At 48.9% G+C, this 19,186-nt stretch overlaps 1 protein-coding gene across 4 annotated transcripts; it reads right to left on the bottom strand.

The window, feature by feature from the left end:
• Positions 1–981: 981 nt before the first annotated feature.
• LOC149436757 (uridine-cytidine kinase-like 1) lies at positions 982–15,102 on the bottom strand. 4 transcript variants are annotated; one of them, XM_089661494.1, is made up of 11 exons: positions 14,886–15,102; positions 13,941–13,960; positions 12,747–12,845; positions 12,579–12,672; positions 12,139–12,201; positions 11,741–11,863; positions 10,819–10,926; positions 8,532–8,688; positions 6,768–8,354; positions 5,535–6,527; positions 982–4,914 (listed from the first exon to the last, which is right to left on the bottom strand). In XM_089661494.1, the coding sequence occupies exons 1-9, from the start codon at positions 15,018–15,020 to the stop codon at positions 8,275–8,277; spliced, it is 879 nt and encodes a 292-aa protein (XP_089517620.1). In that variant the 5' UTR covers positions 15,021–15,102; the 3' UTR covers positions 982–4,914; positions 5,535–6,527; positions 6,768–8,274. The 4 variants fall into 4 exon arrangements, with proteins under 4 accessions (XP_089517620.1, XP_089517619.1, XP_089517621.1 ...); XM_089661493.1 differs by having other exon boundaries at positions 5,535–8,354; XM_089661495.1 differs by lacking the exon at positions 13,941–13,960 and having other exon boundaries at positions 5,535–8,354; positions 14,886–15,086.
• Between the last annotated feature and the right edge of the window lie 4,084 nt (positions 15,103–19,186).

Raw genomic sequence — 19,186 nt, 5'->3', positions numbered from 1 at the left:
AAAAGTACTGAGTGAGCTGTGATTGGTCACAGCTTGTCACATGGTACAAGACTGTTGTGAATAGCCTTGTACCATGTGACCTCTGTAATCATTCACAGATTTCACACGTAGTAAGCAATGTCACAAGTGACATCTTGCTTACTACTTTACATGTGATCACTGATTGGCCAATCAGTGATCACATGATCGGGACCTCGTACAGAGGTCGCGTCCGACGATCGGTGTTTCACTGTGTCCGGAGGACACAGCGGGCACCGGATCGCGGTGCTGCACGCTCCCAGAAAGCGCGCACAAGCAGGGTGCGGGGAGGCCGTTTATAGACGGCCACCCGACCCTGCACGGCCACCGTCCGGGCGTTTATATGCAACGGCCTGTCGGGAAGTGGTTAAAGAGGTTGATCTTGAAGAATGGAAAAAGATCGATGTTGCAATTTGTCGCCAACTTCTTCATTCCATGCCTAGAAGACTTGGTGCCAAGTCATGGAGGTCATACAAAATATTATACAGGATACTAGATGGACTAGTTTTTGTTGGGGAGTGTATTCTTTTTTGCATCAACTAAATTGCATAAAACTGAAGATTTTGCAATCCAAGTTAGATTATTAACCTTACTTTCGTGTAATCAGCTAAAAAAAAAGTTCTATAAAACAGAGTTTTGTCAAAATTTTGGAAATCGCTCTTGCGTTCATTGAGATATTGATTAAAATCTTACTTTCCAAAAGGATTGTACTCATTTATGCTGAGCACTGTATATAAATGCATAGTAATCGTGTGACTGCGGCGATGTGTTGTGTTTTACTGTCTCATTGCCCTTCGGGACCAAGAACCAGTCTTGCTCTCTACACACATTTGCTGATTTGCTTTTTTTCTGGACTTCATTACTACTTAGTGGCATTTTCCTTCACTTTGAACCCAAAATAGATTTGCCTGTTGGTAATATTTCAAGAAAACTTAGTAAAAGTTAAATCAGGGGGCCAAACACTTTTTTTTTTTAAAACATCTTTAATTCGTCAATAGAAAGTTGCTGGAAAGGGGACAGTTATGACAATGTATAATTGGAGGATGAGACAGGTCACACCCCATATCGCTGTACGAGAGGTGCTGCACCAGAAAAAGGCTGATTTGGTGAATTTCCAGAGGAGAGCGGCAATGTCATAGCACAGGAAGATGTGGAAGTATTGCTGGTTAGGCGTCTCCGCCATCCACCACATCGCCGACGTGTCTTTCCGAGGCATCACCGATTTCCACCAGTAAGAGACCTGTCGTGCCTCGCCAGGAACTACCTGTACGCCTGCAGACCCATACTAGACACGGAACACCAGACTGCGCCAACAAAACCACATTGCTGACTGCAAGGCTTTAAAGGGACCAGCTGATACCTGACAAAACTGATGACTACCAAAAGGTTTTCTAGTGCCAAGGCAAGGCACCCCGCTATAGTCCCAAACACAGTCCTGGCCCTGACACTGAGATGCCTTTACAGTTCTGACCCTGATACCGACACCGCACTATAGACCCCAATACAGTGCCGGATCAGATGCTGACACCCTTCTACAGCCCCAAACACAGCCCTGGCCCTGACACCAAAATGCCTTTACAGTCCTGGCCCTGACACTGAGATGCCTTTACAGTTCCGACCCTGATACTGCCACCGCACTATAGACCCAAATACAGTGCCGGACCAGATGCTGACACCCTTCTACAGCCCCAAACACAGTCCTGGCCCTGACACCAAAATGCCTTTACAGTTCCAACCCTGATACTGACACCGCTCTATAGACCCCAATACAGTGCCGGATAAGATGCTGACACCCTTCTACAGCCCCAAACACAGTTCTCACCCTGACACCAAAATGCCTTTACAGTCCTGGCCCTGACACTGAGATTCCTTTACAGTTCCGACCCTGATACTGACACCGCTCTATAGACCCAAATACAGTGCCGGAGCAGATACTGACACCCTTCTACAGCCCCAAATACAGTGCTGGCCCTGATACCAAACAGTGCTAGAGGGGATTAAAGTGCCATAGCACAGCACTTCTCTACAGTTCCTCAACACAGTGCCAAACCGGATACTGACACCCATCTATAGCCCTGAATACAGAGCTAGACCAGATACTGACACCCTTCTACAGCCCCAAATACAGTGCTAGCCCTGATACTATGGACTACTAGAGACGATTCTAGTGCCATAGAACAGCACTTCTCTACAGTTCCTCAACACCGTGCTGAACCGGATACCGGACTTGATACAGACAGCACTCTACAGCCTCGAACCTGATCCTGGCAGCCCTCTACAGCCTCCAACCTGATCCTGGCAGCCCTCTACAGCCTCCAACCTGATCCTGGCAGCCCTCTACAGCCTCCAACCTGATCCTGGCAGCCCTCTACAGCCTCCAACCTGATCCTGGCAGCCCTCTACAGCCTCCAACCTGATCCTTACATAGGATCTAAGTTCCAAGACCAGATCCTTAATTAGATCATCTACAAATCTACCTATTGGTTCCAGCGGACCACTGATAGCAGATACTATAGGGCGTCCCGGTGGTTGAGTAGGATTTTTATGTATTTTTGGGATTACATAAAAGGTGGGGATGTTATAGACATCAACTGTCAGCATGTCACATTCCTGTTTAGTTAGGAAGTTTACTTCACGTGCCAGTTCCACTTTTTTATTTAGGGCAACTACGAGTTTGGGGAAAGGATTATTATGTAGTTTACGATATGTATCCGGACTCTTCAACTGTCTAAGTACCTCCTTTTCATATTCCACACTCTCTAGTAATACTACATTTCCCCCTTTATCACTTTTTTTAATCACAATATTTTTAGCATTCTTAAGTTCCCTAAGAGCTATTCTTTCAGCTTTAGTCAGGTTATCAACCTTCCTCATTGTCCAGTCTATTTTTCCAAGGTCATCATGTACTTTTTGAACTATATTAAAAATTTCTTTCCATTATCCTCTTTAAAGATGATCTGATTTACAATAATATGGTCCCCCCTCTTTATTGCCAGCAGTCAATTTAAATTTAATATATGTGTTTTAATTCACTTTGGATCTTTCGAATGTAGTGATACTCTTTCAACACAAGATGGCGAGGTGGAGACTCTTTGGTATGCAATTAGTGCACCATATAAGGCAATGGATTGAAGTCCCCTCCCAGTTCTGACGAAGTCTGCGGTGATTGGCGGACGAAACGCGTCAACGTAATAACGTCACTACGCTCGGCGTCTTCATAGGGTGCGGCGCCCACGAGGTGGGAAGGAACGGCGGTGTCACAGCTCCTTGCTAGGAAGGCACGAGGCCCTCTGGAAACTACCATAAAGTCTACTACTACAGCGGTTTGCAAACGGCAATCCCCTAGGGGAATATACCTTCCACCGGTGGCAAGTTATTTAAGCTTACAGCTGTGTAGATTTATAGAGTATATCTGGAGCTAAGAGGGCATGTTATACGGGCCTAATCTACCCTGTATACACGGGGAATTTTTTGGAAACCCTCTTTAGAGGATAATATATATATATATATATACTTATACGCTATCCTATTTAGGCATTGTATGCTGTGACAAAGCCATATCCTATTCAAACCGCTTCAATTTTCTCAGATTGAGTAATTTTTGGAAACCCTTCAGTGGGTATACAGACTCAGGTATTCACGGCCTGCTATATACACAATATATGTGTTTGGAATCTACGTACTGTGACTACCTGGCTCCCCACCCCCATATGCACCTTTGAATAAGCATCAAGGACCTGATCCTATTTCAAGTCGACGGGAGTCCTCTTGATCTCTATTGATGGTAATATACCCATACTTTGTTTTTTGCTTTCAGGGTTTCACTTGATGCCTGTGCTTTGTACACTAATTTCTATATATATCCCCAGAATCATTTGGTACTGTGGACTGTGTTTTCACTTGGGGTGGCTATCCAGGAAGTCCCCACATTTGAGAAGCGGGTATGACAGTTTCACAACTAAGAAGGTAATGAAGGTGTCCACTAATTACTGTAGAGGGAGGCTTGGTGAGGCCTGGATGTGATTCAGCTCCTATATTTTCATATATTTTTTGTGTATTTTTGTGTACCAGCTTCCATACCACAGGAGGCTACTCTACACATCCTGACTTATATTGGGAACATATTTGCTGAATCTATGGTTCACTCTAATACAAGCTGGAAATTCATGGAAACCTAGGATCAAAACCTCACCATTACCGTATATTGCCTTATATGGTACTCTACTTGCCTAATGACCCTGATATGAAGACGCCAAGTGCTTTTAAAATGATTTTATCTGTTTGACATGTTCACCGTGCTCATGTTTAACCTCCTTATGATCTATGTGATCAAATAAAGTATTGCCTGGAATTTTTGAATCCATATTACTCCGCGTGGATCTCTTAGTAACCTTCTTTTTTTCAGGTAGGGGTGCTCTTGTCACACTACCATATTGTTCACTCTACAGCCTCCAACCTGATCCTGACAGCCCTCTACAGCCTCCAACCTGATCCTGACAGCCCTCTACAGCCTCCAACCTGATCCTGACAGCCCTCTACAGCCTCCAGCCTGATCCTGACAGCCCTCTACAGCCTCGAGCCTGATCCTGACAGCCCTCTACAGCCTCGAGCCTGATCCTGACAGCCCTCTACAGCCTCCAGCCTGATCCTGACAGCCCTCTACAGCCTCCAGCCTGATCCTGACAGCCCTCTACAGCCTCCAGCCTGATCCTGACAGCCCTCTACAGCCTCCAGCCTGATCCTGACAGCCCTCTACAGCCTCCAGCCTGATCCTGACAGCCCTCTACAGCCTCCAGCCTGATCCTGACAGCCCTCTACAGCCTCCAGCCTGATCCTGACAGCCCTCTACAGCCTCGAGCCTGATCCTGACAGCCCTCTACAGCCTCGAGCCTGATCCTGACAGCCCTGAACCTGACAGCCCTCTACAGCCTCGAACCTGACAGCCCTCTACAGCCTCGAACCTGACAGCCCTCTACAGCCTCGAACCTGACAGCCCTCTACAGCCTCGAACCTGACAGCCCTCTACAGCCTCGAACCTGACAGCCCTCTACAGCCTCGAACCTGACAGCCCTCTACAGCCCCGAACCTGACAGCCCTCTACAGCCCCGAACCTGACAGCCCTCTACAGCCCCGAACCTGACAGCCCTCTACAGCCCCGAACCTGACAGCCCTCTACAGCCCCGAACCTGACAGCCCTCTACAGCCTCGAACCTGATCCCGACAGCCCTCTACAGCCTCCAACCTGATCCCGACAGCCCTCTACAGCCTCCAACCTGATCCCGACAGCCCTCTACAGCCTCCAACCTGATCCCGACAGCCCTCTACAGCCTCCAACCTGATCCCGACAGCCCTCTACAGCCCCGAACCTGACAGCCCTCTACAGCCCCGAACCTGACAGCCCTCTACAGCCCCGAACCTGACAGCCCTCTACAGCCCCGAACCTGACAGCCCTCTACAGCCCCGAACCTGACAGCCCTCTACAGCCCCGAACCTGACAGCCCTCTACAGCCCCGAACCTGACAGCCCTCTACAGCCTCGAACCTGATCCTGACAGCCCTCTACAGCCTCCAACCTGATCCCGACAGCCCTCTACAGCCCCGAACCTGATCCCGACAGCCCTCTACAGCCCCGAACCTGATCCCGACAGCCCTCTACAGCCTCGAACCTGATCCCGACAGCCCTCTACAGCCTCGAACCTGATCCCGACAGCCCTCTACAGCCTCGAACCTGATCCCGACAGCCCTCTACAGCCTCGAACCTGATCCCGACAGCCCTCTACAGCCTCCAACCTGATCCCGACAGCCCTCTACAGCCTCCAACCTGATCCCGACAGCCCTCTACAGCCCCGAACCTGACAGCCCTCTACAGCCCCGAACCTGACAGCCCTCTACAGCCCCGAACCTGACAGCCCTCTACAGCCCCGAACCTGACAGCCCTCTACAGCCCCGAACCTGACAGCCCTCTACAGCCTCGAACCTGATCCCGACAGCCCTCTACAGCCTCCAACCTGATCCCGACAGCCCTCTACAGCCTCCAACCTGATCCCGACAGCCCTCTACAGCCTCCAACCTGATCCCGACAGCCCTCTACAGCCTCCAACCTGATCCCGACAGCCCTCTACAGCCTCCAACCTGATCCCGACAGCCCTCTACAGCCTCCAACCTGATCCCGACAGCCCTCTACAGCCTCCAACCTGATCCCGACAGCCCTCTACAGCCTCCAACCTGATCCCGACAGCCCTCTACAGCCTCCAACCTGATCCCGACAGCCCTCTACAGCCTCCAACCTGATCCCGACAGCCCTCTACAGCCTCCAACCTGATCCCGACAGCCCTCTACAGCCTCCAACCTGATCCCGACAGCCCTCTACAGCCTCCAACCTGATCCCGACAGCCCTCTACAGCCTCGAGCCTGAAATCGACAGCCCGCTACAGCCTCGAACCTGATCACGACAGCCCTCTACAGCCTCGAACCTGATCACGACAGCCCTCTACAGCCTCGAACCTGATCCTGACAGCCCTGAACCTGACAGCCCTCTACAGTCTCGAACCTGACAGCCCTCTACAGCCTCGAACCTGACAGCCCTCTACAGCCTCGAACCTGACAGCCCTCTACAGCCTCGAACCTGACAGCCCTCTACAGCCTCGAACCTGACAGCCCTCTACAGCCTCGAACCTGACAGCCCTCTACAGCCTCGAACCTGACAGCCCTCTACAGCCTCGAACCTGACAGCCCTCTACAGCCTCGAACCTGACAGCCCTCTACAGCCTCGAACCTGATCCTGACAGCCCTCTACAGCCTCGAACCTGATCCTGACAGCCCTCTACAGCCTCGAACCTGATCCTGACAGCCCTCTACAGCCTCGAACCTGATCCTGACAGCCCTCTACAGCCTCGAACCTGATCCTGACAGCCCTCTACAGCCTCGAACCTGATCCTGACAGCCCTCTACAGCCTCGAACCTGATCCTGACAGCCCTCTACAGCCTCGAACCTGATCCTGACAGCCCTCTACAGCCTCGAACCTGATCCTGACAGCCCTCTACAGCCTCGAACCTGATCCTGACAGCCCTCTACAGCCTCGAACCTGATCCTGACAGCCCTCTACAGCCTCGAACCTGATCCTGACAGCCCTCTACAGCCTCGAACCTGATCCTGACAGCCCTCTACAGCCATGAATACAGTGCTGGCCCTGATAGTACTGATTACTAGAGATGATTCTAGTGCCAAAGCACTTTTCCAGCTTTGGAACCCTTTAATCCAGTGCTGGCCCTGATACTGACAACTATTAGGAGGCGATTCTAGTGCCAAAGCGCAGCACTCTTCTACAGCCACCCAACACAGTGTCCAACCTGTTACTGACACCCCTCTACAGCCCTGAACCGTGTACGGACAACCCTCCACAGCCCTGAAACTACTGATTACTAGTGCCAAACCACAGCACCGCTCTCTCTCCAGCCCTGGCATCCTTTATACAGCCCTGAATCCAGTGCTGGCCCTTATGCTGACAACGAATAGAGGTGCCATAGCACAGCACTTCTCCACAGCCCCCCAAAAAGTGTCCAACCCGATACTGACATCCCTCTACAGACACCCCTTTAGAAAGGCCCAAATCACAGTATCAGGCCTGATACTACTGACTAGTAGTAGTGTTTCGCGAGCAAAACCACACTGCCCCAACACCGTGCCAGCCCTAATTGCTACCCCACTACAGCCCCCCGATACCCAACACCCCTCTACAGCGCCCCACAATGTGCTGTCCCTGATACTGAACAGCCCTCTATCGCACAGAACATGGAGCTAAATCTGATGCTACCGACTACTAGAAGTGATTCTAGTACTAGAGCACCCTTCTAAATCTTCTAACACCGGACCGGATACTGACACCCCTGAACCAAGAGCTGGAGCTAATACTACAAACTACTAGAAGTCATTCCCATAGCACAGCACCCATCTACAGCGCTGATACCACTTCCAGAAGTCAGGTAATGGGCACCTCCTCCAGGATGGCAGCCTCAGCCATTACAGGCAGTCCTATGACAGGTTCTCTTTAAAGCCTATGTTATGAAGAATGCAGCTACAATGTCCTGCAGCACGACACTTCTGGTGTTTCTGCCCGACGCTGATCACACTCTTCACTCCAGCTTCAAGATTCTCCAGGAGAAGTTAAGCAGAGTAATAAATAAGGGTGGAGCACAGGGCGAGTCAGGAAAGGGGGGGGTGGGCTGGGAGTTGGGACGGACTGCCCTGTATCTGCGCTCAATAGTCCATTTCACACTCTTCACCGTCACACCAATCAGACGGAGCATCTGTGCCGAAGAAACGGTCCCCAAAATTACCTGCAGAGAAAACATTGCATGTTATAGAATCGGTGACCCACATGACTGGCCGTAACCAGCTCCACCCACTGCAGGGCGATACAAACACCTGCAGGGGTCAGTAATTCAAAAGCAGGGGAAGGTGCTATGAGTCTGCTCCTCCCCCACGGGCTGTATAGGAGGTCAGAAGTCACTCACCAATGCCCGGGATGATGTGGAATTCCTGGTTGACGCGCTTATCCACAGCAGTGGTAATGATGCGCACTCGCGGGAAGGCGTACGCCACCGAGTGTACTCCCATCTCTGCCATCAACAGGGAGAGCAAGAAGATCTTATCTTCCTGCACGTCGTGATCCTGTGGACAAGACACACATGACTTATGCCAGATATCTGGATCGGATCTAGGGAACAGGTCTACCAGCCACAGCAGATATTTCATTTCCCTGAATTAAAATATTCCCATTTAATTGGCCCAATCTTCATAATAGCCACCCAAGCATTTACACCTATAAATCAGACCATCTCCAAGACATTCTTATGAAGATTAGTTACTGACAGATGTTAATTGGAGATAATTATTTACAATATCCTCTTCGTTTTTGCTTGGGAATTATAACTGGCAATGATACAGTGGGGCAAAAAAGTATTTAGTCAGCAACCAATTGTGCGAGTTCTCCCACTTAAAAAGATGAGAGAGGCCTGTAATTGGCATCATAGGTAGACTTCAACTATGAGAGACAAAATGAGAAAACAAATCCAGACAATCACATTGGCTGATTTGGAAAGAATTTATTTGCAAATTATGGTGGAAAATAAGTATTTGGTTAATATGAAAAGTTCATCTCAATACTTTGTTATATATCCTTTGTTGGCAATGACAGAGGTCAGACGTTTCCTGTAAGTCTTCACAAGGTTGGCACACACTGTTGCTGGTATGTTGGCCCATTCCTCCATGCAGATCTCCTCTAGAGCAGTGATGTTTTGGGGCTGTCGCTGGGCAATCCGGACTTTCAACTCCCTCCAAAGGTTTTCTATGGGGTTGAGATCTGGAGACTGGCTAGGCCACTCCAGGACCTTGAAATGCTTCTTACGAAGCCACTCCTTCGCTGCCCGGGCAGTATGTTTGGGATCATTGTCATGTTGGAAGACCCAGCCATGTTTCATCTTCAATGCCCTTGCTGATGGAAGGAGGTTTGCACTCAAAATCTCACGATACATGGCCCCATTCATTCTGTCCTGTACATGGATCAGTTGTCCTGGTCCCTTTGCGGAGAAACAGCCCCAAAGCATGATGTTGCCACCCCCATGCTTCACAGTAGGTATGGTGTTCTTTGGATGCAACTCAGCATTCTCTCTCCTCCAAACACGACGAGTTGTGTTTCTACCACACAGTTCTATTTAGGTTTCATCTGACCATATGACATTCTCCCAATCCTCTTCTGGATCATCCAAATGCTCTCTAGCAAACTTCAGACGGGCCCGGACATGTACTGGATTAAGCAGGGGGACACGTCTGGCACTGCAGGATCTGAGTCCCTGGCGGCGTAGTGTATTACTGATGGTAGCCTTTGTTACATTGGTCCCAGCTCTCTGCAGGTCATTCACTAGGTCCCCCCGTGTGGTCCTGGGATTTTTGCTCACCGTTCTTGTGATCATTTTGACCCCACGGGGTGATATCTTGCGTGGAGCCCCAGATTGAGGGAGATTATCAGTGGTCTTGTATGTCTTCCATTTTCTAATTATTGCTCCCACAGTTGATTTGTTCACACCAAGCTGCTTGCCTATTGCAGATTCAGTCTTCCCAGCCTGGTGCAGGTCTACAATTTTGTTTCTGGTGTCCTTCGACAGCTCTTTGGTCTTCACCATAGTGGAGTTTGGAGTGTGACTGTTTGAGGCTGTGAACAGGTGTCTTTTATACTGATAACAAGTTCAAACAGGTGCCATTGATACATGTAATGAGTGCAGGACAGAGGAGCCTCTTAAAGAAGAAGGTCCAGGTCTGTGACAGCCAGAAATCTTGCTTGTTTGTAGGTGACCAAATACTTATTTTCCACCATAATTTGCAAATAAATTCTTTCCAAATCAGCCAATGTGATTGTCTGGATTTTGTTTTCTCATTTTGTCTCTCATAGTTGAGGTCTACCTATGATGCCAATTACAGGCCTCTCTCATCTTTGTAAGTGGGAGAACTTGCACAATTGGTGGCTGACTAAATACTTTTTTGCCCCACTGTATACAATATATAAACTAGATCCTTGGTACCCCTAACTATTGCTCTAACATTGTTCCAAGCCCTATAGCCACTTATTATCATAGAATATTCTACACACAGAGCTAGAGTTGACCTATATGGAGTATATATCTGAGCGGCGATAGAAGATAGGGTGACATGTATTTTAGTATACTGGAGGTCACATAGGTTGGAGCAGCAGGACTGGAGGGTTTAGACTGCCACAGGTGCTCACACACTCAGTGTGTCCCCTACCAAGAGAACTCGGATGGCCATCATCGCCGCGGCCCCCGTGGACACGGTGCTGTCCATGAGAATGACATAATCCTCACTGATCTCCTTGGGCAGTCGCAGGTAATGGAGCTGCAAAAAAACACAGAGAGGTGACGAATGGTGGTCAGAAGGAGGGAGAGGAGAAGGAGAGGTAACGAATGGTGGTCAGAAGGAGGGAGAGGAGAAAGAGGTGACAAATGGTGGTCAGAAGGAGGGAGAGGAGAAAATAAGGTGACGAATGGTGGTCAGAAGGAAGGTGAGAGGAGAAAGAGGTGACAAATGGTGGTCAGAAGGAGAGGTGACAAATGGTGGTCAGAAGGAGGGAGAGAGGAGAAAGAGAGGTGACAAATGGTGATCAGAAGGAGAGATGACAAATGGTGGTGAGAAGGAGGGAGAGGAGAAAGAGAGGTGACGAATGGTGGTCAGAAGGAGGGAGAGGAGAAAGAGGTGATGAATGGTGGTCAGAAGGATTGAGAGGAGAAAGAGGTGATGAATGGTGGGCAGAAGGAGGGAGAGGAGAAGGAGAGGTTATGAATGGTGGTCAGAAGGAGGGAGAGGAGAAATAGGTGACGAATGGTGGGCAGAAGGAGGGAGAGGAGAAGGAGAGGTGATGAATGGTAGTCAGAAGGAGGGAGAGGAGAGAGAGGTGACGAATGGGCAGAAGGAGGGAGAGGAGAAGGAGAGGTGATGAATGGTGGTCAGAAGGAGGGAGAGGAGAAAGAGGTGATGAATGGTGGTCAGAAGGAGGGAGAGGAGAAAGAGGTGACGAATGGTGGGCAGAAGGAGCGAGAGGGAAAGGAAAGAAGAGAGGAGGAACAAAGGTAGGAAAAAGAAGAGACGGTCACAATATCTGACTATAGTAGGGCGCCGCTTGTGAACAGAGGGTATGCAGACATGCACCCACCTCGGGCTCTCCTGTGTTGTGATTGGTCTGGATGAGGATTTTACCCAGGCGGATGTCTTTACACACTGCGGTCAGAGCCTGTTCCATAGTCTCCCCGGCCCGGAGGATGGACACCCCTGTGATCTAGAGGAAGACAGAAATAAGCTCAGGGTGACCTACTGGTCAATGGTGTCTGGCTTCCAGACTATGAGTTCCATACGCTAACTATGTGGTCACATCCCTTTAGCACCTCATGTGTTACATACATGTAAGCTACCAGGATTTGAGCTCCGGCATCTTAAAAAGCATTACATATAAGAGTGGCATACGCTGCATACGGGGATAACATGAAGCTCAGTGGTCATGACCCCTTTAGATCTGATATCGAAGTTTTGATTGGACAAGCACTTTACACTCACCCTCTGGCGATGGAACCTCTTCCCATGATACAGGGTTCCCTGAGGGGTCTCCACCGTCACCAGCTGAGAAGAACAGAGACACTCAGTGTTATCTAACCAAGATGTGAGGAGAGGGCATACACCATAACACAAATACAGGACACTCTCACTGAGGACACCGCACGTACGAGAGGGAAAGGGGGTGCTGAGCACATTACAGATATGTGGAATAGGGGTGTACATACACATTGAGTCATATAGAATGGGGGGTGTACACACTGCAGAAATGTAGAATGGGTAGGGTGAGCACAGACTTTCAGAGCACATTTACTGTGGGTACACGGTATTGAATGGGGGTGGGGGTGCACACTGAGACATGTAGAATAGGGGGAATGTACACACTGAGAAAACGTAGAACTTGTTGTGTGTGTTGGGGGCAGACACGCTCAGAGCACACTTACATTAAGAGGTAGGAAGGAGAGGGCGTGCTCGATGAGTAGACGCATTAGGCGTTTGGAGTAGAAGATGAACTCATCTCGGTTGGTGTCTTTGTTCCTGGAGAAGGGCGAGAACAGATAAGTACAAAGTGATAATAGGGTCACCTCCAGCTCAGATGACTGGAGTCTTACCTGATGATGGTGTGCATTCCACGCACTTGGGGCGTATTCTGGAGGACACTCAAGGTTTCGGGAAGAGGCTGTCCCTGGTGGGCTGAGGCCAGAGCTGCCCTAATACCAGAGGGAAATGGAAGAGATTAGACCTGATAATGTACACTACAACCCACCGCAACCTCCACCCACACACAGTCACCCTGCAAGGGGATGGCCTGAGAACACCCGCTGTGTACAGGGCCTCTTAGACCCAGAACGTGCACAGAATGCCAGCATAGTGTCTGTGGTGCAAGAGCAAAGTGAATGCTGGGAAGATGAGCAGGATAGCAAAGCATGCTGGGAAATATGACTATGCATGGCCCCATTACACGCTGTCCAACTCCAGCGTACATCACATGTCACACCTATCATCATATACAGACGAGCCTGAAAGCAGACATGTACTCAGCAATCTGATTGACCCTTTTCATTCTTATACTGCACTGCAAATAAAAAAAAAAAAATTGATTGGTTGATGGAATCCTTGAGAATGGATTACTCAGGAGTCTGAGCAATGACAAAAGAGATGATCCCCTGTAGAAAAAAGGCTGAGGCTCACTTAGTAGCAGTTGAGTGCCACAGTAGATGAAATGCACTGGTAAGCCGCAATGTATTACATTCTTTATTCTTGGGGTTACATACACTTCAATGTTCAGGAGGTCCTACATGACATCTGTCCAGAACTGGAGCTTAAAAGCTGCCCATTTTCACCAAGAGATCAAATTCCAGCTCAACACTTGGCTTGTTTGAGATCTCCATGTGTCCAATTTCTCTACTTTCCATTATTTATTTTGTAGCTCCTCTTCTAAACATTTCCAAACCTTCACTGTAAGCACAGGTCGTTTTCCTTATCAACTGGTGGAGAATGCGGGCAATTATATATGGTACACACTATACTCTGTATTAAACCACACACGGTATTATATGCATTAAATGTATGCAACGTGCTCTACTCTGTATATTAGAACACACCACACAGTAGTATATGCATTTTATATATATGGCATATGGTATACTCTGTATATTAGGACACACGCACACACCTCTGTATTTTAGAACACACACGGTGTAGTATAACAATGGGCTTCATGCTTCTGTGAGAACACATCCTTTATCTTTGCGGTGACACACACACACACACCCGTGCAGGACAAGACATGCAGTCGCCCTCACATGTCCCAGCGCTGCATCCTCTGGAGTACGGCAGGAGGGGGAAAACGGGCATACAGGAGTCGAAGGTTAAACCCAAGAGGAGAAGAAAGCGTGATAATCATGAAGAAAGAAGGACTGACTACACAGGGGTAGGACACACAGATTATTTGGAGGACGGGGACGCGATCACAGGGAAAGGGTACATGGAGTACACGTTGAGAAGGGGGAATGTAGGCACACGAACTGCAGAGTACATGGGGGGGTGAGGAAAAGGACAGATGAAGGTGCAGAATACATAGAGTGAAAAAGGCAAAGGTGAGGCGTAAGCTGTAGGCAGGTGGTGGTCAGTGTGAGCCATGGGGGTGATTAGGCAGCCATTCCAAGCTGTGTTGGTAGTGGTGGGGGGCATGGGGTGATCAGTGTAAGTTGTGGTGGTCTGGGATAAGTGCAAGCTGCAGGAATAGTCAATGTGAGCCATATTGGGGGGGTGCAGTGAAAGCCATGGGCAAAAGAGTGATCAGCACAAGTCATGGTGGAAGGGCAGTGAAGGCCCATAGGGTGGTGGGCAGATGACATGAACCATGGGGGTATGGAGCGGTCAGTGTGAGTGGCGGTGGTGGTCTGGGACAAGTGCAAGCTGCAGAAACAGTCAGTCAGTCTAAGCCATAGGGGGCTCGGCGCAAGCTATGGGAGGTCAGTGAGAGGCCATAGGGTGGCAGGCAGACAGTATGAACCATGGCGCAGTGAGTGAGAGCCATCATGGGCTGCAGTTAGTGCAATGCATGTGGGATGTGGGGGTAGTGGTCAGTGCAAGCTGTTGACAGGGGAACATTAGTGTCATGGGGGAAATTATATTGAAGACACATAATTGTAATCTGCTCATACAGAAGACTTCCCTCCCTCATCAAAAACAGAAAAACACCAAGACCCCACCCCCACCCCACCCAGTCGTCCCCATCATCCTACCTCACCGTGATCTCCCGCTGATACAGCAAGGCCAACCCAGGGGTTAAAGGTCACAGCACGCAGGGCCACAAATGTTAGGAAGAGAAAAGGAGAGACACCGTGAGACAGGTGATCAGTCATAGAAGAGGGGGGCATGCTGGAGGAGAGGGGGGATCCAGCATGCACAATACATCTACTGTATATTATAGAACCTCAGGCCTGTACATATCACAGCAGCCATCCAGTGACCGATAACTAGCAGATCGGACTCTCACTAGACCTGGGCTCCGACCTACATCCAGGAATTGTGCAGGTCAAATACCGACCCACAATAAATCAGCCAGATGACATCACCCTGTTTTGAAGAAGAATCCAGATAGAGTATCTGTCACCTATTAAAGCAGAGGCTCACACACTATTAAAGAGAACCTATGCTATGAAAATATAGGAATCTACCATTTCTGACTTGGATCTTAGAAAGAGCAAGCACCAGAGGGAAGTCTTCCTGATTCTGGTGTCACAAGCAGGGTCACTGGCATGGAACAGGCATTCATCCAGAGAAGTGTAATTCTCTACTCCTGAATGATTGCCTGGTGACTCCTATAATGGAGGGATCAGGACGACATTATAAAGAAATGGCAGAATGTATAGCACCGTTGTCCTTGAGGACTTGTCAGTTTCTTGTGGAGCTCCATTGTCGTAATTAGGAATAATTAATCACAATGAAGAGCAGGGCTCTGGGCCTTCAGTGGTGGGATTGGGCCTCAGATTTCCCAGGGAGGGAAGACACTCATGGCTTTCATCTCAGTGTGATTCCTCTGGTGTTTAGGACACCCTTGTGAAGGCAAAAGAAGGGGTCTCCACTACCCACAATGCTCTTAGAAATATTAGCCCCCCCAAAGGAGCTCTTACAGCATCAATTGCAGTCTGCATGGCAGCACTGAGATACATCCCCAGCAGGGGACAATACCCAAGCAGCGAGGTGATGCCACCTCTGAGTAAATACATGAAGGGTTGCAAGACACATTTAACTGGAAATCCCAAGTCCTAAAGTTTCTTACGTGTCCCAAACCCAGACCCTGAAGGCTAAATACTGTCATCACTTTGCAACCTGATCCCTAACCTGAGATCTTTACTAAAAGCTCACTCCAACACTTCACCCTTCCCTACTTGATCTCTAACCTGAGCCATTTGCTATCAGTGGACCACTCTAACACTTCACCCTCCTTCCCCCAATGCCTAACCTTTACTGTAAAGCTCAATCTTCCAACATTTCACTCTACCTGAGCCCTTTCCTATCCGCTCAGCCTTCCCTACTCGATTCCCAACCTGAGCCCTTTACTATAAGCACTCCTCCAGCAATTCACCCTTCTCAACCCAATCCCTAACTTGAGCCCTTTTCTATCAGTTCACACTTCTAACACTTCACCCTACGTGTGCCCTTTACCATCAGCTCACACCTATATTTTTATCCTTCTATCAGCTCACCCTTCCCTACTCTATCCCTAACCTGTGCCCTTTACTATCAGCTCACCCTTCCCTACTCTATCCCTAACCTGTGCCCTATACCATCAGCTCACCCTTCCCTATTCTATCCCTAACCTGTGCCCTTTACCATCAGCTCACCCTTCCCTACTCTATCCCTAACCTGTGCCCTTTACCATCAGCTCACCCTTCCCTACTCAATCCCTAACCTGTGCCCTTTACCATCAGCTCACCCTTCCCTACTCTATCCCTAACCTGTGCCCTTTACCATCAGCTCACCCTTCCCTACTCTATCCCTAACCTGTGCCCTTTATTATCAGCTCACCCTTCCCTACTCAATCCCTAACCTGTGCCCTTTACCATCAGCTCACCCTTCCCTATTCTATCCCTAACCTGTGCCCTTTACCATCAGCTCACCCTTCCCTACTCAATCCCTAACCTGTGCCCTTCACCATCAGCTCACCCTTCCCTACTCTATCCCTAACCTGTGCCCTTTACCATCAGCTCACCCTTCCCTACTCTATCCCTAACCTGTGCCCTTTACCATCAGCTCACCCTTCCCTACTCTATCCCTAACCTGTGCCCTTTATTATCAGCTCACCCTTCCCTACTCTATCCCTAACCTGTGCCCTTTATTATCAGCTCACCCTTCCCTACTCAATCCCTAACCTGTGCCCTTCACCATCAGCTCACCCTTCCCTACTCTATCCCTAACCTGTGCCCTTTACCATCAGCTCACCCTTCCCTACTCTATCCCTAACCTGTGTCCTTTACCATCAGCTCACCCTTCCCTTCTCAATCCCTAACCTGTGTCCTTTACCATCAGCTCACCCTTCCCTACTCTATCCCTAACCTGTGCCCTTTACCAAACAGCTCACCCTTCCCTACTCAATCCCTAACCTGTGCCCTTTACCATCAGCTCACCCCAATAACACTTTACCTTTCTCTTCACCTGATCCCTAACCTGTGCCCTTTATTATCAGCTCACCCTTCCCTACTCAATCCCTAACCTGAGCCTTTTACTACAAATTCACCCCTCTGACTTCATTATCTGGGCACTGACAGTCGGCTTCTGAAGATGCCAACTTCCTGGCTTTATTACTTCTGAGTCACTGAGCCTTTACTACCATACACTCCTTCACTATACTTACTGGGCGAAATACTCAGAATTCCAGATCACCACCATGACAGCCAGGGAACCAGCAATTCCTATACTATTAGGCTCACTCTTCCAACACTACAACCTTATCCGATCCCTAGCCTATGCCCTTACTATCAGATCACCCCACCAACACTTCAGCCCTACCCTACCTGATCCCTAACCTAAGCCTTTACCATCAGATCACTCTTCCAACAATTCAACCCTTCCCTACCCGATCCCCAAGCTAAGCCATTACTATTAGATCACCCCGCCAACACTTCAACTCTGCCCTCCCTGACCCCTAAGCCCTTACCATCAGATCACCCTCCAACCATTCCCTACCTGATCCATAACCTAAGCACTTACCATCAGATCACCCCTCCAACTCCTTCCTACCCGATCCCTAACCTAAGCCATTACCATCCGATCATCCTGCCAACACTTCAAACTCTTCCCTACCTGATCCCCAACCAAAGCACTTACCATCAGATCACCCCTCCAAACACTTCCCTACCTCATCCCCAACTTAAACCCTTAACATCCGATCACCGCTCTAACCTTCCCTACCCAATCCCTAACCTAGGCCTATACCATCCGATCACCCCTCCAAACACTTCAACCCCAACCTACCCAAGCCCTTACTATCAGCTCAGCTTCACCTTTCGCTACTCAAACCCTATCCTGAGCCCTTACTATCAGCTCAGCTTCACCTTTTGCTACTCAAACCCTATCCTGAGCCCTTACTATCAGCTCAGCTTCACCTTTTGCTACTCAAACCCTATCCTGAGCCCTTACTATCAGCTCAGCCCTCTAATACTTCACCTTTCGCTACCCAAACCCTATCCTGAGCCCTTACTACCAAATCACCCTTCTGAACCTTCTTTAACTTCCAAATATGGAAAGAATTCCGCAATGTAGAATAGACTCCCTCAAGAGTTGGTTGTGGCCAGCTCAGTGGATTGCTGTAGGAAAGTCCTGGATTCTTTCTTAGATACACAGAATATAACTGGATATAACATTTATAGGTAAAGTTGATCCAGCGAATATCCGATTGCTTCTCGGGGGATCAGGAAGGAATTTTTCTTCCCCTGCAGGAGCAAATTGGATCATACTTTGCTGGGTTTTTGCCTTCCTCTGGATCAACTGTGGGTGTAGGACTGAGTATATATGATTGAATAATTTTTTTCTCTCTTCTATTGGTTGAACTAGATGGATTTATGTCTTTTTTCAACCAGACCAACTATCTAATACTTTGCTCTTCCCTACCTGATCCCTTTACTTGTCTTTGCTTATCTCTCCAATACTTCATTATCTGTGCACCCACTGCTTGCCTGTTTCTGAAGATGCCAGCTGCCTGGCTTTCACTGTCACTGAGCCAGTACTAACACACTTACTTGGCGGAAGAATCAAATCCAGATCATCAATATGACAGCCAGGGAACCAGCATTTCCATATGGAATGGTAAGCAGCAGCCCACCCACATACTTATCAGTACCCTTAAAAACCGTAACGTACACCTTCAGCCGAATAGTAAGATGACCACCGCTGATCTCCTGAAAATGCTTGTTGCCAGGCTTCAGTCCTTGCACTATTCAGTACAAGCAAGCAAAGCCAAATCATCAGCATGGCAGCCACGGATTGAGTACTTTCAGCAATGGAAGCAAGCGTATTTCTTTTTTTGCGTATAAAAAGTGCA

Source organism: Staurois parvus, unplaced genomic scaffold, assembly GCF_062004578.1.
Source record: "Staurois parvus isolate SC_StPar_1 unplaced genomic scaffold, SC_StPar_1.0 ptg001346l, whole genome shotgun sequence".
NCBI classification, from domain to species: domain Eukaryota; kingdom Metazoa; phylum Chordata; class Amphibia; order Anura; family Ranidae; genus Staurois; species Staurois parvus.
The sequence above is the reverse complement of the archived record's forward strand: the minus strand, read 5'-3'. Positions and strand labels throughout refer to the sequence as shown.